This window comes from Rana temporaria, chromosome 5, assembly GCF_905171775.1.
Source record: "Rana temporaria chromosome 5, aRanTem1.1, whole genome shotgun sequence".
Classification (NCBI taxonomy): Eukaryota; Metazoa; Chordata; class Amphibia; order Anura; family Ranidae; genus Rana; species Rana temporaria.
In genome coordinates, this window is record NC_053493.1 from 21567399 (window position 1) to 21590208 (window position 22810).

General features: G+C 46.7%; 1 protein-coding gene across 1 annotated transcript in view; it reads left to right on the forward strand.

Moving 5' to 3' along the window:
• DGKB (diacylglycerol kinase beta) overlaps positions 1 to 22810 on the forward strand; it is a 664259-nt gene that overhangs the window by 394367 nt on the left and 247082 nt on the right. Inside the window, exon 21 of the mRNA XM_040352255.1 lies at positions 20595 to 20659. Within this exon, the coding sequence (XP_040208189.1) occupies positions 20595 to 20659 (65 nt within the window). The remainder of the gene's footprint in view (positions 1 to 20594; positions 20660 to 22810) is intronic.

Below are 22810 nucleotides of genomic sequence, written 5' to 3' on the forward strand. Positions count from 1 at the left end.
AGGAACAGGTAATTTTAGATTAGAGGCGGACAGCCAGACTTTCTCTCCCACCCCAAAAGTGGGACAGTCCCTTCTACCTTTGTCATAAAATTTCTTAAAGTCCTCCTGAGCCCGCTGCATCACCTCTTGTAAGTTTGAGAAATTCTGTTGAATGGATACTAACCGTTCTTGGACGGCTGGAACAGAAGCTTCGGGAATGGAGTCCGGTAAGAAGGGAGGATGGAAGCCATAATTTGCCCAAAACGGTGTTTGATTTGTGGAGGCATGAATGGAGTTGTTATATGCAAATTCTGCAGATACTAATAGTGAACGCCAGTCATTCTGGGAGACTGAGCAGAAACAACGGAGGTACTGCTCCAAGGTCTGGTTAGTTCTTTCCGTTTGGCCGTTGCTTTGCGGATGATAGGCCGAGGACAGACAAATCTTCACTTCCAGGGACTTACACAGTTCCCTCCAGAACTTGGATGTGAACTGTGTACCCCTATCGGATACGATACTCTTGGGGACTCCGTGAAGTCTAACGACCTCTTTAAAAAAAATGTTTGCCGTATCGGAAGCTGAGGGCGTGCCAACCATGGGCAAAAAATGTGCCATTTTTGACAACCGGTCAACCACGACTAGAATCGTGGTGAACCCTTCAGAGGGTGGTAGGTCAACGATAAAGTCCATTGAGATGTCTGCCCATGGACGTTCCGGAATGGGCAGTGGCTTGAGAAGACCCCAGGCCCTGGTGTTAGGACCCTTGTTGCGTTGGCAACGGACACAGGAGGCCACATAAGTTTTGCAGTCACGCCGCCACTTAGGCCACCAGAAGGATCGAGCAATTAGTTCGGAGGTCTTACGTGTTCCAAAATGGCCTGCCATCTTGAGGTCATGGAAGGTACCCAGGAGTAGCTGTCTTACTTCCCTTGGCACGAAGATCTTATCTCGAGACCACCACAAATCTTCCCGTTTTACAAGTGAAGAGGTTTCCGGATCTGTACATTGGCGAGATGCCAATTTAAGAGAATTGAGGAAGTCTGATTGAGCGATCAGAAAAAAGTTTTGAGGGTTCAGGATAGTGCTGGGTTCTGAAGTATTAGGTGTTTCCGGGAACATTCTTGAAAGAGCATCGGCTTTACCGTTCTTTGAACCGGGTCTATAGGTTATGTGGAAGTTAAACCGCGTGAAAAAGAGGGCCCAGCGAGCCTGCCTGGGTCTTAGACGCTTAGCGGAACGCAAATACTCTAAGTTTTTGTGGTCTGTAAAAATTATGATAGGGTGAGTAGCTCCTTCCAGTAAGTACCGCCATTCCTCCAATGCGAATTTGATAGCAAGCAACTCCCTATCCCCAACATCATAGTTCTTTTCCGGCGGAGTAAGTTTCCGGGAGGCGTAAGCAACTGGGTGCAAGAGGGATTTTGGCCCCTGTCTCTGAGATAAAACAGCACCAGTGGCGGACTCTGAAGCGTCAACTTCCAGGATGAATGGGAGTGTTGGATCTGGGTGATGTAAAACGGGTGCCGAAGAGAATACTGACTTAAGTTTAATGAAGGCTTCCTGAGCTTCCCGTGACCAATGGAACCGATTCCCTTGACCTGTAAGCTTGGTGATGGGGGAGACAATGGAGGAGAACCCCACAATGAACCTTCTATAGAAATTGGCGAAGCCAATAAAACGTTGGACACCTTTTCTATCTGTAGGAGCCGGCCATTCCTGAATTGCCTTGACCTTTTGGGGGTCCATGGCAACCCCATCAGTGGATATAAGGAAACCTAGGAATTGTATTGAAGTCTTCTCGAACTCACATTTCTCTGCTTTGAGATATAATTTGTGTTGTCTGAGGATCATAAGTACTTTTTTAACGTGGTTCCGGTGTAATTCTAGCGTAGCTGAAAAGATTAAGATGTCATCTAGGTAGACAACAAGGAAGTCGTCCAGGTACTGACGAAAGATGTCATTGACTAAATGTTGGAAAGTGGCCGGGGCGTTACAAAGCCCGAAAGGCATCACTAAGTATTCGAAATGTCCGAATCTAGATCTGAACGCTGTCTTCCACTCGTCCCCTTCCCTGATCCGGACAAGATTGTAAGCTCCTCTGAGGTCGAGTTTTGAGAAGATGCGGGCCGAGCGGAAACGCTGGAACAGCTCTGGGATGAGTGGTAAGGGATACCGGTTTTTAATGGTGACCTTATTGAGCTCCCTATAGTCTATACAAGGTCGGAGTGAGCCATCCTTCTTCTCGACGAAGAAAATCCCAGCCCCAGCGGGAGAAGAGGAGGGGCGAATAAATTTTTTCTCTAAATTCTCGTCGATGTAGGCCTTGAGGGCCTTTAATTCAGTTTCTGAAAGGGGAAAAATACGGCCGAAGGGAATCTCAGAGCCTGGCAGGAGATCGATAGGGCAGTCATACGGCCGATGTGGGGGTAAACAATCTGCTTGTTGTTTATCAAAAACGTCTTTGTACCCCAAGTAGGCAGGAGGGACGTGTAGAAGGTTTTCCGGTGGGCTAATGAGGGTGGAGCAAGAATCAGGAGGAGGTAGCAGGCAATGCTGAAGGCAAAAAGAAGACGTGAAACTGATGTCTCTGGTGAGCCAATTGATACATGGTTGATGGAGCTGAAGCCAAGGGAGTCCCAGGATGATGGGGAACATGGGAGATGGGATGAGGTCCAACCGAAGATGTTCTTGATGGCCAAGATCAGAGATGACGTGCAGGGGAAGTGTTTCATGTGTAACCAATCCAGAACGGGGAAGTGACCCATCCGCTAGGTGGACTTGAAGGTGAGTATCTTTAGTGCGGTGAGGGATGCGCAGCTTTTGGGCCAGGGCCAAGTCCAGGAAGCTGCTGCATGCTCCCGAGTCAATGATCGCCGGTAGGCGGGTTGCCCCTTCCGGAAGCTGCAGGGAAAGGAAAAGCACAACGTAAGTCTGTGATAGATGCGAGACATGGTAATTGAGGGTTGGTGCAGGTTTCAACTTACAGGGTCTCACCGGACAGGTGCGCAAAAAGTGGCCGTCCCCACCGCAATAAAGGCAAAGGTTGGCTCGACGCCTGCGTAGTCTTTCTTCCGGAGTGAGGGGCGGACGTACTAAGCCAAGCTGCATAGGCTCTGGATCAGGTAATGAAGAAGTTGGTGAAACCGAAGAAGGTGTGGGCACCGAAGGCAGACGTGGCGGAGGGTAGCTGGGTAGTAGCCGAGGTGAAGATCACAAGTGTGGGATCCGGAATCCACAGGATACGTTAGAAGCCGGAAGCCAATGCGAAGTCAATCAGGAGCAGGAATAAGGAAGTCCAAGAAGCAAGCCAGGTTCAGGGAATGGAGACAGCAGCAAGTCTGAGATTCAAGCCGGGATCAAGGTTCACAGAGAGAAGCGAGTCCAAAGTCCAGAGCCGGGGTCAGGGGTAAGAGAAGGCATCAATCCGATAAACAAGCCGAGGTCAGGTATGTAGTCAAGCAATCAGGTAATCCAGGTCAAGAGGTTAGTTCAAGGGATAAAGCACATACAGGAACTGATGACAAACCAGCAACCAGCAAAGGGGAAGGGGCTGGCTTAAATAGGCCGCACTGGCCACTGATTGGTCCACAGGAGTACAGCCACTGATTGGTCCACAGGAGTACAGGTTCAGGACCAGGTTCCAACGGACAGCACACAGAATAGTACTGAGCAGTGGCTCAGAGACAAAAGAGCTGGACCTTCAATGGAGAGATCCTGGGTTCGATTCCACCCAGGACCAACTGGGGAAAGAGACCGTGGAAGGTCTGCGCCCTGACAGCACCTAAAGCTAAATAAAAAAGAAATCATTTGTCATTGGGACAGAAAGTGAATTGCAATCTTCTGAACAGATGCGCACAGACAGCAAAACAAATGTTACAGGGGTGATAACCCTTCTCTATGTTTTCCGAAAAATAGATTTTTTTGGCTGGAGCTACACTTTAAAAAAGTACCAGTTCAAAATTACAAACAGATTCTACTTAACAACAAACCTACATTCCCTGTCTTGTTTGCGCCGCCTGTATACTGCTGTTCAAAGTATATAGGGCCAAAGGGGCTGGTAATGACCTGGGGGGAGGGGAGGAAACCCATGCTATTTTTCTCAATGATTTTCATCCATATTGCAGGGACCAGACATTACATTAAAGCCACAAGCAGTTTTAAATGACTTTTTTCTTATAGTAATGTAATTTTGTGCAGGGACAGTTCTAAACATGTGCCACTTCACAGGCATACTATAGACACCCAGCAGGTACGATATTTAAAGGAATTTTTTTTAAAAAAATTCACTTTAAGCATCATTAAAATCACTGCTCCTAAAAAAAACTTCAGTTTTTAAAACTTTTTTTTTGCATTAATACATGTACCCTGGGGCAAAACCCGGGTCCCCAAACCCGTTTTAGGACAATAACTTTCAAATTAGCCTTTAAAATTAGCACTTTTGAATTCGAACGTTCGAGTCCCATAGATTTCAATGAGGGGTTCTAAAGTTTGTGCAAACGTTCAGTCCGTTCGAAGGTTCTGGTGTTCGGCTCATCCCTAACCACCAATATACGAAGGATTTTTCCCAGTGACCACAAATTTAAGGATAATTTCTCACACTGACCATCGTGCTATTGTGCTGGGAACTGTAGATATAGTAATAGTAGTAGATAGTAATTACATATAGTAATAGGGGTTCCCTGAGAATCAAAAAAATATTTGAAGGGTTCCCCATGTTAAACAGGCTAAGAAAGGCTGTTCTAGCCTGCACAATGTAGGTGTCCCACTTTGGACGTTCATGGCGGTTGGAGGAAGGTGATTGTACAATGAATATAAAGCTGCATGTTGTACAACATGCAAATTCTATATTGCAGTTATGAAAAAATATTTGATAAATCGACAAATAACTTAAAAAAATCTATTTAACACAATAATCCTTCTTTACATTTTTTAAGATAGTTTTATGCTTATATTTCTTCTTTTTTTTTTGGCTGCAAATTGTAGATATAACCATTTATTATTTTATGAAATATGTATTCATCTTGAGCGTGCAACGTTTCAATACATCCCACAGATGTTTCCATGTCTTTATTTTTTAATTGTTTATGCTGTTCTCTGAACTGTATAGTTGTTGGTTTTAAGACAGCTAGTCCTCATTAGAATGGATTCTGTGGAGGAGAGAGTAGGTATCGCTCATTCACTGTGGATCTAAAATCCAGCTGATTGAGCTGGCAGCTGTGGGACTTCATTATCCTCTCAAAGGCGGCGTGTCACACCAGCTGGTCCTCATTGGAAGGGGCCATGACATCACTTTCACTAGACTAGTCATAAATGTAACAATGGCCTATCTGCAAAAGTTCTCGTGGAGTTGTCAGTTGCTTTCAGAATGAACTAACTTAAAGTTAATGTATAGTTTCATATATTATATTCTTTTAAAGCAGTGGCTCTCAACCTTTCTAGTTCTGTGACCCCTTGATAACATTTCTCAAGTTGTGGGGACCACTAAGGCCGCGTATACACGATCAGTCCATCCGATGAGAGCGGTCCGAAGAACCGTTTTCATCGGTTAACCAATGAAGCTGACTGATGGTCTGATGTGCCTACACACCATAGGTTAAAAAACGATCATGTCAGAACGTGGTGACGTAAAAAACAACGACGTGCTGAAAAAAACAAAGTTCAATGCTTTCATCGGTTCAATTTTGACCGAAGGTTAACTGACCGATGTGGCCCACACACGATCGGTTTGAACCGATGAAAAGGTCCTTCAGTCCGTTTTCATCGGTTTTGACCGATCGTGTGTACGCGGCCTAACAGTAAAATGTTCATAGCGTGGGTTGTTGGCACCCAAGGCAAGACAAGTAATTTGTTCCCCTAACCCACAGACGTTTAACGCTCCCTGAGTCCCTTCCACTTGTACAGTATTAAAACCACTCTCTCTCTGTTCTCCTTTCTTTCCCTTTTATCTCTCTCTATCCTAATTTCTTGTTTTCTTTCCCCCCATTCCTCTCTCTAGCTGCGTTTCATGTTTTTTCTCTTATTCTTTCTCTCCTTTTTTCTTTGTTCCTCCCCCTCTTTTCCTTTCCCTTCCATGTATTCTCTATTTTTATTCCTTCTCTTACTTCTTGGTGGGGGGAATGGGATGAGTGACCATGCTGGTGGGAAGTTGGGATGAGTGGCAGTGCTGGGGGGGGGAGTTGAGATGAGTGGCAGTGCTGGTGAAGAGTTGGGATGAGTGAAAGTGCTGGGGGGGGAGTTGGGATGAGTGGCAGTGCTGGCGGGTAGTTGGGATGAGTGGCAGTGCTGGTGAAGAGTTGGGATGAGTGAAAGTGCTGGGGGGGGGAGTCGGGATGAGTGGCAGTGCTGGGGGGAGTTGTAATGAGTGGCAGTGCTGGTGGGTAGTTGGGATAAGTGGCAGTGCCAGCAGGTAGTTGTGATGAGTGACAGTGCTGGGGGGGAGTTGGGATGAGTGGCAGTGCTGGGGGGAGTTGGGATGAGTGACAGTGCTGGGGGGGAGTTGGGATGAGTGGCAGTGATGGGGGGGGAGAGTTGAGATGAGTGGCAGTGCTGGTGAAGAGTTGGGATGAGTGGAAGTGCTGGGGGGGGGAGTTGGGATGAGTGGCAGTGCTGGCGGGTAGTTGGGATGAGTGGCAGTGCTGGTGAAGAGTTGGGATGAGTGAAAGTGCTGGGGGGGGAGTTGGGATGAGTGGCAGTGCTGGGGGGAGTTGGAATGAGTGGCAGTGCTGGTGGGTAGTTGGGATAAGTGGCAGTGCCAGCAGGTAGTTGTGATGAGTGACAGTGCTGGGGGGGAGTTGGGATGAGTGGCAGTGCTGGGGGGAGTTGGGATGAGTGACAGTGCTGGGGGGGAGTTGGGAAAAGTGACAGTGCTGGGGGGAAGTTGGGATGAGTGGCAGTGCTGGGGGGATTTGGGATGAGTGACAGTGCTGGGGGGGAGTTGGGATGAGTGGCAGTGCTGGGGGGAGTTATGATGACTGGCAGTGCTGGGGGGAGTTGGGAAAAGTGACAGTGCTGGGGGGAAGTTGGGATGAGTGGCAGTGCTAGGGGGGGGGGTATCTGAACAGCCAACTTAGGTGCTCTTGATCAAGGTCATCTGCTGATCTGAGAACTGTAGTGGGGACTTTTTAATGGCAACTCTAATCACAGGTAGTGTTACTCATTGTGTCTCCGGCTTCACTGTGTCTCTGACTTTGTGGTGTCTCACAGCAATGACACCTATGCCGAAATCAGGAGATAGGGTCTCCTCCAGCCCCTCCCACTTCACATTCCTCACCAGTCAGCTGACCTCTAGCCTCTGCCCCCAGCCATGCTGTGAAGTGAATGGGTGGCTGCGAAGAAGCTGAGTGGGCGGCCACATGCTACAGGGACAGCCCTGCTGGTCGACCGTGAAAAGGTTTGGAGAGCGGTGCAGGCTTCAGGAATAGCACAGGATTCGGTGACCCCTGGCAAATCGTCATTCGACCCTCAGGTAGAGAACCACTGCTTTAAAGCAAAGCTAAACACAAGAATAAAAATTTAACACGTTGCAGCTTACCAGGGCTTAGATCATGGGTGCTCAACCTGTGGCCCTCCAGTTGTTGCAAAACTATAAGTCCTACCATGCCTCTGCTTCTGGGAGTCATGCTTGTAACTGTTAGTCTTGCAATGCCTCATGGGGCTTGCAGTTCTGCAACAGCTGGAGGGCCACAGTTTGAGCACCCATGGCTTAGATGAATGTGAAGGTTCTCATTTATCCAAGTTGTGGTATAGCCCAGCGATGGCGAACCTTGGCGCCCCATATGTTTTGGAATTACATTTCCCATGATGCTCATGCACTCTGGAGTGTAGTTGAGCATCATGGGAAATGTAGCTCCAAAAAACATCTGGGGTACCAAGGTTCGCCATCACTGGTATAGCCAGTAGTAGTGATGAGCTGAACTTCCCTGGGTTCGGTTCAGCGAACTTCAGAGGAAATCGTATTCCAAACCTGAACCCAATGGAAAATAATAGTAGCTGAATCTGTCAAATAAAAAATTCCCATTTTCCGAGCTAATAGGCAAGGGGCAGTGTTGTCAACCGTCAGTATTTTTACTGGCAGCCCGTAAAAAACAGGCAATTTTCTCCTGCTAGTAAATGCCAGTAAGCCCTCATACACACGGACGTTTTAACAGAGGCTTTTTTGAGCTTTTTTTTGCTGCTTAAGAACACCACTCCATGTTATTCAATGGGCATACCCACCATGGCGTTTTTGAGCTGTAACAGGCATGGTCGTTTTTAAGCTTAAAAAAAAAACAAGGACCAACGCGTCCTGAGGCTTCAGCGCTAGAGCTGTTTTGACGCTAAAGCCGAAAAAAGCTCAAAAGCGTGAATTAGTGCTATACCGACGTTTTTTAGCGTCAGCGTTTTTAAGCTGTAAAATGTTTATTATGTGATATTGCGCATTGTTTTAGACTTTTCCTTGGCATCGTGGGTAATTTGGAAGTGGAAAATAGCAGAGGGATATTTTTTTTTTAAAAACACACCTTAGCGATAACGCTTACGAACGACATTTAACTTGCATTGACGCCAAGTCAAAACGCTAATAAAATCGACCGCGGACCGTTTTCATCGGACATGTCTGCTGGGATCATTTGGTCTGATGTGTGTACACACCATCAGACCAAATTCCCCGCGGACAGAATATGCGGTGACGTGACGGCGACGATGACGCAGCGACGTGCGCGAACCCGGAAGTTCAATGCTTCCACGCATGCGTCTAATCACTTCGACGCATGCACGGGATTTCGGGCCAGCGGACATGTCCGATGAGTCGTACTGCCCATCGGACATGTCCGACGGACAGGCTTCCAGCGGACAAGTTTCTTAGCATGCTAAGAAACTTTTGTCCGCTGGAAACCTGTCCGCTAGGCCGGAAAACTGTCCGGTAGGCCCTACACACGGTCGGACATGTCCCCGGAAACTGGTCCGACGGACCAGTTTCAGCGGACATGTTCGGTCTTGTGTACAAGGCCTTAAAGCGGAGGTTTACCCATATATATTACTTTTTTCCCTTAGATTAATGCTCGTTTTGTCTAGGGGAATCGGCTAGATGTTTTAAAATATGAGCCATACTTACCGTTTACGAGATGCATCTTCTCCGTCGCTTCCGGGTATGGGCTGCGGGACTGGGCGTTCCTTCTTGATTGACAGTCTTCCGAGAGGCTTCCGACGGTCGCATCCATCGCGTCACGATTTTCCGAAAGAAGCCGAACGTCGGTGCGCAGGCGCAGTATAGAGCCGCACCGACGTTCGGCTTCTTTCGGCTACGAGTGAAGCGATGGATGCGACCGTCGGAAGCCTCTCGGAAGACTGTCAATCAAGAAGGAACACCCGCTGACCGAGCAATACAAGTTCACACTGCCACATAAGGTTTATTTTCTCTTCTTCTTTTTTTTTTTTCTATCTGACTAACGGTTTCAAAACCCCCACTAGGGGCCGACTACGTGTCGTAGTGGACTCTGTTATTAATCGCCGCTCCACTGGCGCGACACTAATGATCCCATAAGGGGTGTCGCTCCACGGGAGTGGAATGAACGTATGTTTTAAGTCCACTGCGTCCCTATCTCATGTGTTATTTCATGATTTATGTTGATGAACACGATTTGTTTACTTAATACATGTTTCCCGACGTCGTTGCACGACGTACAAGTTTTAACTGTACCTTGTAATACCACGTGAAACTTTAATAAAGAAACATTGAATAAAAAAAAAGAAGGAACACCCGCTCCCGAAGACCCATACCCGGAAGCGACGGAGAAGATGCATCTCGAAAACGGGTAAGTACGGATCATATTTTAAAACAAATAGCCGATTCCCCTAGACAAAACGAGCATGAATCTAAGGGGAGAAGAGATAAAAAAAACGAATTGGGTGAACTCCCGCTTTAAAGTAAAAAGGTTGGCAGTAAAAAATAAGGCTGTGAGGCTTGGCTTGGTCCAAAGCCGGCTGAGACCATCCAAGTGCCTGCTAAAGTGTGATCAGGCAGCTCTGGCGGAGGCGGTGCCTGAGCATGTCGTGTGATGTCATGGTGCAATGGAGCCAAGCAGAGCAGCCAGAGCGAGTCTGCGGTATAGGAGCAAGGCAGGCTGGAACCGGGACCATCAGTGCTGTTTAGACTGGAGTGGACTGGAGGGATTTCTTGGCTTGGAGAGAAACTGTCACTGTCACTCAGGAGGGGACGTGTTGTGTCAGTGAGGTCTCATCATCATCTGTACTGCTGCACATTGCTGTCAGTGTCACTATGAGAGTCAATTTTATGTGTGTGTGCCGCCCATTCTAATTTCTTGCCCTCGTATGGCCGTCGTTCCCACGTCGCAATTTGAAAATTTTCCGTTGTTGCGTAACTCGTCCGTGAATGGGGCTGGACGTAATTTACGTTCACGTCGAAACCAATGACGTCCTTGCGTCGTCATTTAGCGCAATGCACGTTGGGAAATTTTAGGGGCGGCGCATGCGCAGTACGTTTGGCGCAGGAACGCGCCTAATTTAAATGCTCTACTCCCCCTACCCGGCTCATTTGAATTACGCGGGCTTGCGCCAGAGGATTTACGCTCCGCCGCGCAACTTTACAGGCAAGTTCTTTGTGACTAAAGCACTTGCCTGTAAAACTTGCGGCGGCGTAACGTAAATGACATGCGTTACGCCGCCGCAATTTTGCGCGATTCTACGAGAATCTGGGCCAGTGGGTGGAGGGGGCTGGGGGCGTTGGTGCCGCACCGTGCCGCCGGAGGGGGGGGGGGTTTGGGGCAGTTGTGTTAGTGCCGCTCTACCAGCGGCCTGGGGAGGGGGGGTGTTTGCCGCCCCCCCCCCCCCAAAAAAAAACACCAGCCGCCATTGGTAATGCTGTATGTCAGAGCAGTGGAAATCTGTGTATCTAGATGCTTGCCTGGCATTTAGCTTTGAAAAACAAATGTCTAGAGTTCTACTTCAACATGTATTGATAAGAATGTTTACATTAAGCTGATCAATCTCACATGTGAACATTTAAAAGGCCATAGTTTCCCTTTTAAGTCTAACCACCATAGCAGTATAGAGATTGATCTGAAAATAATGTTGTCAGTTATACGGTAGAGTGAAAAGCCGCGCTCGTGTTGCAAGTTGTCCTTAATAATCTATGTAATTTGCTCACAAATCTCCAGCGCAAAAAAACGCTTCCTGTTTCGTAGACGGTGTATTAATAAGAAATAATTCATGAATGAAAAACTTCCTTTGTCTGGGAAGCAACGGCTGTGCAGGGAATAGCGATATGGATTTTTAGTTGCAATTGATGCTGATGCTTTTGAAGGAATATTTTCAGGCTATTTGTCTTAAAGTTGAAGTTTAATCTGCTTATTTTTTTTTTGTCATCTCTGGTTCATCTTTTCCCTCCTCATCAATATGCTAATCACATTTTCAAATAAATTATTTCCGTTTTCATTGCATGCCTTATTTTATACCCATTGGAATAAGCACTGGGTCGCTGTGCCTCTCTATGCACTGCAGGCAAATCAAGAGTAGTGGGTGGCAGGGCTGGACTGGGACAGAAATTTGGCCCTGGACTTCATCCAGACTGGCCCACTTTGACAGGTCTCTCCCATGGCGGCCGGACAACTGCCACCCAAGCCCCCTCCCCCCCTTCACTAGCCACTAGCCGTTCTACTTTATTAGAGTAGAATGGCTGGTACTGGTACTCTTATAGGCAGTACCAGTGGGAAAGCTAGACATTATTTCACCCGGGGCAAAGAATTAGTTTGGTGCCCCCCTTTATGGGACAAGATTAGTGAGAAACTCACAGCCCATAGCTGTTGAGTCAGCTGTCTGTCCCCTCCCCCCATGCTCCTCTGTCGTCGTCCTCTGGTCCTCCCCCTACATCTTTGTTCCCCCCAGGTAAGCGCTGCGGGGAGGGAGAGACAGAGGAGCGGAGGGACGCGGCAATCCGCTGTCACTGAAGCCGGCCCATTGAGCCATCGGTCCACCGGGAAACTCCCTGTAGTCCCAATGGCCAGTCCATCCCTGGTGGGTGGGGTTGGCAGGGTGTTGTACAGAGCTTCCTGAAAACATCTGTAGCACACACCCTAAAGCAGAGGTGTCAAACTCATTTTCATCATGGGCCACATCAGCATTATAGTTGCCCTAAAAAGGCTGGTTGTATCTGTAAAGCCTTGTACACACGATTGGACTTCTATCTGACTTTTCTGTGGATTTCTGTCCGAAGGACGTGGTCCGTGAACTTGCTATGCATACACACGGCAGGACTTTTTCAGCCAACAAACACGGACGCGGTGACGTAATAGACGTACTACGTGGTTTTTCTGCTCTTTACCGCCACCCTTTGGGCAACATCTGCTATTGTTGCCTGATCTTTAGCATTGGTTCTGAGCATGCGTGTTTGTACTTTGGACTTTAGTCCGATGGACTTGTGTACACACGATCGGATTAGCCGACGTAGGACATTTGTTCCTGGAAAGTTTGTCTGTTCTCACAGCGAACATTTGTCCGATGAAAAAGCAAAAAAGTTTGTCCAATGGAGCGTACAGACGGACCTGTTTGATCACACAATCCTACCGTATATACAATCCGACAGAGACCTGGGGGACCCCGCTTTCCACACCGGACCATTTTGAGTACTCCCCATTTATCACCACCTTCTGAACGTGCCCTTGTAGCCAGTTTTTAATCCATGTACTCGCCCTATGGTTTATGCCAACGGACCTTATTTTGTACAGTAAACATTTATGTAGAACTGTGCCAAATACTTTTGCAAAATCCAGATACTCCACGTCTACCGGTCTTCCTTTATCTAGATGGCAGCTCGTCTCCTCATAGAAGGTTAATAGATTGGTTTGGCAAAAACAATTCTTTATGGTTCCATACTGATTACTGCTAATGATTCTGTTCTCATTACTAAAATCTTGTATATAGTCCCTTATCATCCCCTCCAAGAGCTTACATACTATTGATGTTAGGCTACTGTACAGTAACTGGTCTGTAATTCCCAGGAATGTATCTTGGCTCTTTTTTAAATATTGGAGCTACATTGGCTTTTCTCCAATCAGCTGGTACCATTCCACTCAATAGACTGTTCGGAAAAATTAGGAACAATTGTCTGGCAATTACTTGACTGGGTTCCTTAAGGACCCTCGGGTGCAAGCCATCTGGTCCCGGTGACTTATTAATGTTAAGTTTATCAAGTCTAATTCTAATTCTGTCCTCTGTTAGCCATGAGGCTGCTTCCTGTGATGTGTCATGAGGATAAACATTGCAGTTTTGGTTACTGAATCAACCCGATTCCCTTGTGAAAACCAAGGAGAAGAATAAATTCAATACCTTCTCCATCTCTCCATCCTTAGTAACCAGATTCCCGTCATCATTCTTTATGGGACCAATATGATCTGACCTCCCTTTCTTACTATTTATATACTTAAAAATATTTCTGGGGATCTTTTTTACTCTCCTCTGCTATGTGTCTTTCATGTTCTATCTTGGCTGCCCTGATTGCACCCTGCCTTTGGCCAATCATGGCTCTCACAACACATTGCACTGTGATTGGCCAAATGATACAGGTCAGGTGTATGCTTTGGCCAACCAGCAGCTGTCAATGCACTGCGATTTCTCAGTGCATTATGGGGCGCTCCTCTACAGGCGAACGTCCCACGAGCGCCTAATATGTTTGTTTTACGAACAAATGAACATGCAATGTCCATCCATAGTAATTACTCAATGGAGAAACTGTTGTATGATGCTGATACTATGTACAATAGTAGAAGAAGCGTGATGCAGTTGGGGGGGGGGGGGGGCGCTATGATCAGGTTTGGCGGCCAAATCAGGAAATTGAATGCTCTCTTTTATGGCATCAAGGCAGCACTCGTGTGCCACTACGATCTCCCATAATACAGTGTTGCTCTTAGGCCTCGTACACACGATAGGTTTACCAGAGGACACCGGTCTGATGGACCGTTTTCATCGGTCAAAAACGATCGTGTGTGGGCCCCATAGGTTATTTAACCATTGGTTAAAAAAAAGCCAACTTGCTTTAAATTTAACTGATGGATTCCTAACCGATAGGTTAAAACTGATCGTTAGTAGGCACAACCATCGGTTAAAAATCCACGCATGCTCAGAATCAAGTCGACGCATGCTTGGAAGCATTGAACTTATTTTTTTTCAGCACGTCGTTGTGTTTTACGTCACCGTGTTCTGACACGATCGTTTTTTTAACCGATGGTGTGTAGGCTCGACGGACCATCAGTCAGCTTCATCGGTAAACCGATGACAACGGTCCTTCAGACCGTTCTCCTCAGATGGACTGATCGTGTGTACGAGGCTTTAGTGCTTCAGTAAAGCCCTGTACACACGATCAGATATCTAATGGAATCTAATCCAATGGATTTTTTCGTCAGATATCTGATGAAGCTGACTTTCATCAGTCTTGCCTACACACCATCTGTCAAAAATCCGATCGTGTCCAAATGCGGTGACGTACAACACTACGACGAGCCGAAAAAAAATGAAGTTCAATGCTTCCAAGCATGCGTCGACTTGATTCTGAGCATGCGTGGATTTTTGACCGATGGAGTTCCATACAGACGATCGGATTTTTCTATAGGTTTTTTATCCATAGGAAACATTTAAAACATGTTCTATTTTTTTTACACCGATGGAAATAAAACCGATGGGGCCCACATACGATCGGTTTGTCTGATAAAAACAGTCCATCGGTTGGTTTTCAGCGGACAAACCGATCGTGTGTACACGGCTTCACTGCCACTATAGGTCACAGCCTAATTCAGGCTGCAGAACTTGAGGAACAGAGGGAAAAACATTGGGCTAGATTCAGCAATAATTTACGCCGGCGTATCTATAGATACGCCGCGTAAATTCAAAGCTGTGCCGGCGTATCTTCTTTCTGTATTCAGAAAGCAAGATACGCCGAAATTAGGCTAAGATCCGACTGGCGTAAGTGTCTTACGCCATCGTATCTTAGGGTGCATATTTACGCTGGCCGCTAGGTGGCGCTTCCGTCGTTTTTCGGCGTAGAATATGCAAATGACCTAGATACGCCGATTCACAAACGTACGTGCGCCCGGCGGAATTTTTTTACGCCGTTTGCGTAAGGCTTTTTCCGGCGTAACGTTGCTCCTGCTTCTATGAGGCATACGCAATGTTAAGTATGGACGTCGTTCCCGCGTCGAATTTTAACATTTTTTACGTCGTTTGCGTAAGTCGTTCGCGAATAGGGCTGGACAGAATTTACGTTCACGTCGAAAGCAATGACGATTTGCGGCGGAATTTTGAGCATGCGCACTGGGATTCTTTCACGAACGGTTTGTAAAAAACGTTTAAATACGCTGGGGTCAACAATAATTTAAATAAAACATGCCCACATCATTCCCATTTGAATTAGGCGGGCTTACGCCGGCCCACATACGTTACGCCGCCGTAACTTAGGGCGCAAGTTTATTATAAATACGGAACTTGCGCCATAATTTACGGCGGCGTAACGTATCTGAGATGCATTACGCCCGCACTAAATTACGCCGGGCTATCTGAATCTAGCCCATAGTGTAGAAAGAAAAATAAAAGCAATAACTTTGGTGCCTCGCTTACTGACACGCTTGTTTTTATAGACAGCGCAGATAAAAAGTGGTGAACTTAAGACAATAGCTTCACAAATGCTGCGGCTTTGTACAAGCACAATGCAAAAGATGCTACTCTCGTCCCGAAGCCTTACATGTGTTCCACCATTGTCTGAAGTTGTGCATTTACGTCATTGACTGCATAATGAGTGTAGGGTTAATGTATGTGGGAACATAGCACTTGTAGCTTATACAGATGTAGCTATGATTGTAAGAACAAATGTTGGATGCAAGCTCATCATTTATGCAATGCTTTGATAATTTCTCCATGGGATGAAATATTTCAGTTTATCCTAATTTCTGTAACGCTGAACTCAAGGCAAACAGCTAAATACATAAAAAAAGAAAGAAACAAATACCGTGCTAATGTCCAAGAACAAAAAAAAGCAGCCAGCACCACAAAGGACAAATATGTGTATACAAGTAGTAAAAAATAAGTGCAGCGCTTATTCAATGAATATAAATATATGGGGATCCTACCCAAAGGGTACCACTATAGTTCTAGTTGTTGATATGACAAGTGATGCGTGTGTTAATGTTGAAACAAAAACTAAAAAAACGTATTGCAAATAAAAACATTCACTGCAAAAAAGAAATGCAGAAAAATTTGCATAAAATATTGGAAAATCTATGTTGTATCGATATTAAATGTTAAAGAAACGTTTTTTAGTGACTATGACATTCATATAGAAAAATATATGACATCTTTGGAAACAGAATAACTTGCATAAATTGTGGTATGGTTATAATACCCAGGGCCGCCATCAGGAAGTATGGGGCCCCTTACACAGCTTCAGGCATGGGCCCCCTGGAGCACCGGGGAGGGGGAGGGGGAGGGGTGTGCTGCCGCCTGAAATTTAGAGGCGGGGGGGGGGGGGTGCCGCGATTTGAGAAGCGGGGGGGCCCTTTACAAAAAAAAGTAGAAATAAAGAAAAATATATATATATTAAAAAAAAGGGGGGGGGGTAGCCATCCGGGGCCCTGGGGACTTCTGGGTCCTTTAATAAAAAGAAAAAAAGAAAAAATATATATATAAAAAAATATATGTTTATTTTTATTTTTTTAAAAGGGGGGTTGCCATCTGGGGCCCTGGGAACCTCCGGACCTCTAAAAAAATAAAATTAAAAAATTAACCCCTTAATAAAAAAAAATATATATATATATATATATTTTTTTTTTAAGGGGGTTGCCATCCGGGCCCCTGGGGACCTCCAGGCCCCTTACAGGTGTACTGCCTGTACCCCCCTGATGGCGGCACTGATAATACCTATAACCTTAAATTATAGTGAGTGTGTCATATCCACAATAGATGAATTGTGCTAAGAAAATGTGCAATCCAATCAGAAAAAAAGTTGGGAAAAAGTCCAAAACTGGTGGGATGAAGCAAAATGTCAGGACAGTGATCCAAAAGAGATTGATTAACCGCGTAAACCCCGGACTATTATGCAGGTAAAGGACCGGGCCCCTTTTTGCAATTCTGCACTGCGTCGCTCTAATTGGCGTCCTTTTTTTCCCACAAATAGAGATTTCTTTTGGTGGTATTTGATCACCTCTGCGGTTTTAATTTTTTGCGCTATAAACAAAAATAGAGCGACAATTAAAAAAAAAAATCTCTAGGGAGCTGCGGTGGCTCAACGCGATTGGCACTGTGCTGATAAGCCATTCACCTCTGCAGCTAGGGGTTCGGATCCCGGTCTCGGCTTCATGTGAATTGAGTTTGGTGGTCTCAGCCCGGCTCCCGGTGGGTGTGCTATGCAAGGTAAGCCTGTGCTTAGTACGCCCACCCCCCTCCCACAAAAACCACCACACCTACACACGCACTCTAAATTGGGTTAACACACGCACTTTGACCACGCGGTCTCTAAAAGAGAGGCGAAGGACTGATGGGGCTGGTTGAGCGGGCTAATCCTCTCACTCCCTTATAGGGAGTCCCTCTGCCCCGTTGGGCTTCAAAGCGGAGCAGGTAGGGCGGGCTGTGTGGGAGGACCCCCTCACACACCCGCCATTGCCACCCGGGGCATGGAGAAAGGTGGCAGATTGCCTCTGGGGGAGGCCTGCCTACTCCCAACTCCTTCAGTCCGGCTCCTAAAAAATTTAAAAAAAAAAGAAAAAAAAAAAATCTATATTTTTTACTTTTTGCTATAATAAATATCTCCAAAAAAATATATAAAAAAAATATTTTTCCTCAGTTTAGGCTGCAAAAAAAATCACAATAAGCGTTTATTGATTGGTTTGCGCAAAAGTTATAGCTTTACAAAATAGGGGATAGTGTTATGGCATTTTTATTACTAATTTTTTTTTTTACTAGTAATGGAGGCGATCAGCGATTTTTTTCGTGACTGCGACATTATGGCTGACACATCGAACACTTTTGACACATTTTTGGGACCATTGTCATTTTCACAGCGAAAAGTGCTATAAAAATGCACTGATTACTGTGATAAGGACAATGGCAGTGAAGGGGTTAACCACTAGGGGGCTCTAAAGGGGTTAAGTGTGTCCTATTGTGTGTTTCTTACTGTAGGGGGGCGTGGCTGGATGTGTGACATCACTGATCGTCGTTCCCTATAACAGGGAACAGACGATCAGTGACAAGCCACGGAGAAGAATGGTGAAGGTTTGTTTACAGTCACCTCTCCCCGTTCTTCAGCTCCTGTGACCCGATCGCGGGACACCGGCAGCGGGTCCCGCGGGAGCGGTCACAGAGCTTAGGACTAGGTTGCCATGCGCGCCGCCGACGTATATCGGCGTGAAGGGGTCTTTAAGTGGTTAAAAGAATTGTAAAGGCAGAAGGATTTTTTTCCTAATGCATAAAAAACCTTTTGTGTGTAAAACCCCCAAATTACTTACCTGAGCCCTATCTCTCTCCTGCGTTGTTCACGAATGTCTAAGACACCCGGGACACTCCTCCTAATTGGCTGAGACAAAGCAGCTGTGTCATTGGCTCCCGTGGCTGTTGTTCAAAGTCAGTTAGCCAATCAGGGGAGAGAAGTGGCGGGGTTGGGTCGGGGCTCCATGTCTGAATGGATATATTCAGAGCTGTGACTTAGCTAAAGTGCCCCCATAGGAAGCTGCTGACTGTGGGGACACTCGATAGGTGGGAGGGGCAAGAAGCAGCCAAGAGAAACCTGAGAAAAGGAGGATAGGGCTGCTCTGTGCAAAACCAACTGCACAAAGGAAGTAAGTTTAACATATTTTTTTTTTAAAAAGACTTTACAATCACTTTAATCCAAGAGCCACAACTGGAGGTCACCGCTGTGAGGGGTTCCACCACCACGAATAAATGAGGAGGCTTACCGGAACATGTGGACCCAATTGGCGTATGCCTAATGGATCTATACAGACAGGGGGGTAAAAACGCTTAGTAAGCGTGAATTTCCACACCACTCTCCACAAAACTCTCCTTTAGCGATTAGAAGGTCCAATCCACTTCCACCATCAATTCCACAGCTTAGTAAAAGGCTAGTACACTGGAGGCCTGAGCTGCAAAATATTGGTTGGTAGCATGCTGGGAGCCTAGACCACACAGCATCCTAATCCGCACAATAACATTGGTTGCTAGTACAGTGGTTGCCTGGGCCTCACAGTGCAACTGGTTGATAGAATGATGGCAGCCTTTTCCGCCAGGGACATTGGTTGCTAGAATTATGGTGGCCTAGGCCACAGAGTGCCATTGGTTTCTAGGATGTTGGCGACCCAGACTGCACAGCGTCCGTGGTTGCATGGATGCTGGCAGTCTGGGCTGCACAATGTTATTGGTTGCTATATTTGTGGTCTGGACTGCACAGTGTCATTGGTAGCTAGGATGCTGGTGCCTGGGTTGCACAGCATCATTGGTTGCTAGTGAGATTGATGGCCTGGGTTGGGCTGCACACTGGTGGCCCGAGCTGGCCTGCACAACGTCATTGGATGTTGTGGAGCATGCGGCCCAGGGGATGAACATACACATGGCTAAGAATGCACTGAAGACAGAGGCCCGGATTCACGTAGGAGAGCGCATCTTTGTGCAGGCGTAACGTATCCTATTTACGTTGCGCCTCCGCAACTTTGACAGGCAAGTGCAGTATTCTCAAAGCAAAGTTGCGGCGGCGTAGCGTAAATAGGCCGGCGTAAGCCCGCCTAATTAAAATGTGGAAGATATGGGCGTGTGTTATGTAAATTTATTGTGACCCCACGTATATGACGCTTTTTTACGAACGGTGCATGCACCGTCCGTGAAAGTATCCCAGTGCGCATGCTCCAAATTAACCTGCAAAAAAACAATGCTTTCGACGTGAACGTAAATGACGCCCAGCCCTATTTGCGAACGACTTACGCAAACGATATAAAACATGAAAAATTTTACGCTGTTCCAACGTCCATACCTAACATTGGTACGCCTCATCTACGCCTCATAGAGCAGGGGTAACTTTACGCCGGAAAAAGCCTTACGTAAACGGCGTATCTGTATTGCGACGGCCAGGCGTACATTCGTGAATAGGCGTATCTAGCTGATTTACATATTTCTAGGCGTAAATTAGCGTACACGCCCCTAGTGGCCAGCGTAAATATGCAGTTAAGATACGACAGCGTAGGAGACTTTCGCTGGTCGTATCTTATACAAATTCTGGCGTATCTGATTCTTTGAATCAGGTGCCAAGATACGACAGCTCAGACTCAGACATACGACGGCGTATCTGGAGATACGCCCTCGTATCTCCTATGTGAATCTGGGCCAGAGTGTCTAATATTGACATGACTCTCTGGTCTTAGTGCCACCTTGCCCTGTGCTGCATTAGTACACACCATGATGTTTGTGGTTATATCAGGTCAGTCCACCTTTGCTGAAGATTCTGCATAATATGAATCCACAGAATGAATGTGATAGATTCCAAGTATGTAAATCATCATTATGTAGTTAAATTGCATGACAACACCACCTTTCTACTAGAAAACGTAAAAATTATTGTAAAAATACCTTTTATTTTTCATTTCTTTTTTTTATAGGATGCATCAATAGCTCACAGATTTCACATAATGCGAGAAAAACATCCAGAAAAGTTCAACAGCAGGTAAGACTTGAAGATACTTGAGTGCTATGAATGGTTCTTGTAATGGTTCTTTTATATTTACCTGAGGGTGTCCAGTTCAATGTTTACCAACCTTTTTTCAGTCACGGCACCCTTTAAAAGTGTGCAAAATATTAAGGCACTCCAGTCTAAATGGTAAATGGTACTTATCAATGGGAAACCTGAGCCTGGGATGATGCACACAACCACCTTGATGAGAATAACTTCACGTCAGAAGCCTCTCTTCAGAGGTCCTGGTATAACATCAGTGGTCCCCCATCACATCAGTGCCCCCCCCTTCACATCAGAGGTCCCCCATCCCATCAGTTCCCCCCTCCCCCTTCACATCAGAGGTCCCCCATCCCATCAGTGTCCCCCCCTTCATATCAGAGGTCCCCACATCAGTGGTCCCCTATCGCATCAGTGCCACCCTTTATATCAGAGGTCCCCCCATCACATCAGAGTTCTCCCCTACTCATCAGAAGCCCCTCTTCACATCAGAGGTTCCTCTTTCAATTCAGAAGCTCCCCTTCACATGAGAGGTTCTCCTCCATCATCACATCAGTGCTCCACTTCACATCAGAGGTCTCCCCCTTTACATCAGAGGTCTCCCCAACTCATCAGAAGCCCCTTTTCACATTAGAGGTTCCCCTTTACATCAGAGATCTCTCCATCATTTCCCCCCAAGTCATCGGAAGCCAGTGGCGGCTGGTGCTCAATTTTTTTTTGGGGGGGGGGGGGGGGGGGGGGGGCGCAAACAAACTGAAAAAAAAAACATAAATTGCAGCCACTGTGCCCATCAAATGCAGCCAATGTGCCATCAAACGCAGCCACTATGCCATCAAATGCAGCCACTATGCCATCAAATGTAGCCACTGTGCCATCAAACGCAGCCACTGTGCCATCAAACGCAGCCACTGTACCCATAAATTGCTGCCACTGTGCCATGAAACGCAGCCACTGTACCCATAAATTGCTGCCACTGTGCCATCAAACGCAGCTACTGCACCCATCAATTGCTGCCAGTGTGCCCATCAATTGCCGCTACTGTGCCCCATCAATTGCCGCTACTGTGCCCCATCAATTGCCGCTACTGTGCCCCATCAATTGCTGCCAATGTGCCCATCAATTGCTGCCAGTGTGCCCCATCAATTGTCGCTACTGTGCACCATCAATTACTGCCAGTGTGCCCATCAATTGCCACTACTGTCCCCCATCAAATGCTGCCAGTGTGCATCACCCGGGACTTACCTGTTTCACAGCGGGTCACGGTGGCGTCCTCCACGTCCACGATCCTCGATGTCTTCTTCCATCCTCTCTATCAGGCGTCCAATCACAGCGCCTGTTGTTTCAGCCAATCAGGTGACAGGTAACAGACCCGAGCACCTGATTGGCTGAGAGGCGAGTCAGTGTTAGGAAAGCAATTTATTTGCTTTCCTAACACAACGCTGAGTGAACAGCGAGCACCCAGCATGATGCCCGCTGTTCACCATTTTGGATGCCTATTCGAGGCTACGGCTCTAATTAGGCACTTCCAAAAAAACGCTGCTGTAATTCAGGCCGGACACCTGAATAGGGGGCGGCAGCGGCTACGATAGATTCATTCAATGCATGAATCTATCTATGGTGAGAGAGGGTGGCAGGAGAGAGGGGGCCGCGCCCATGTGCCCTTTATGGACGCACCGCCACTGTCAGAAGCCCCTCTTTACATCAGAGGTTCCCCTTTCAATTCAGAAGCTTTTGTTCACATCAGAAGTTCTCCTCCATTACATCAGAGCCCCCTATTTTACGTAAGTGGCCCCCAAAGATATCATAAATCCCACCTATACATCAGAGTCCCCCAACACATCAGATTTCCTCCATCACAGAGTTCCTTCCATCACAAAGCCCCCATCACACAGTGTCCTCTTTACATCAGAACCCTACTTTTTGGCTCCAGTAGCATGGCAGAAGGTGGGAGGTAGAGCAGGTTAGGAGGAGCCCGACTTCCAGGATTTTTTTTCAGTGGGAACGTGGTGGAACGCAGTTCTGAACGTATTAATGGCAAGGGGTTTTTAGGTGTGCTCGAGGGTCTATTAATGCTGGCTACTGGAGGATCTATTGTTGCCGTGGGGGGTTCAATAGCTGCTGGGAGGGATCTAGTGTTGAGAGAGT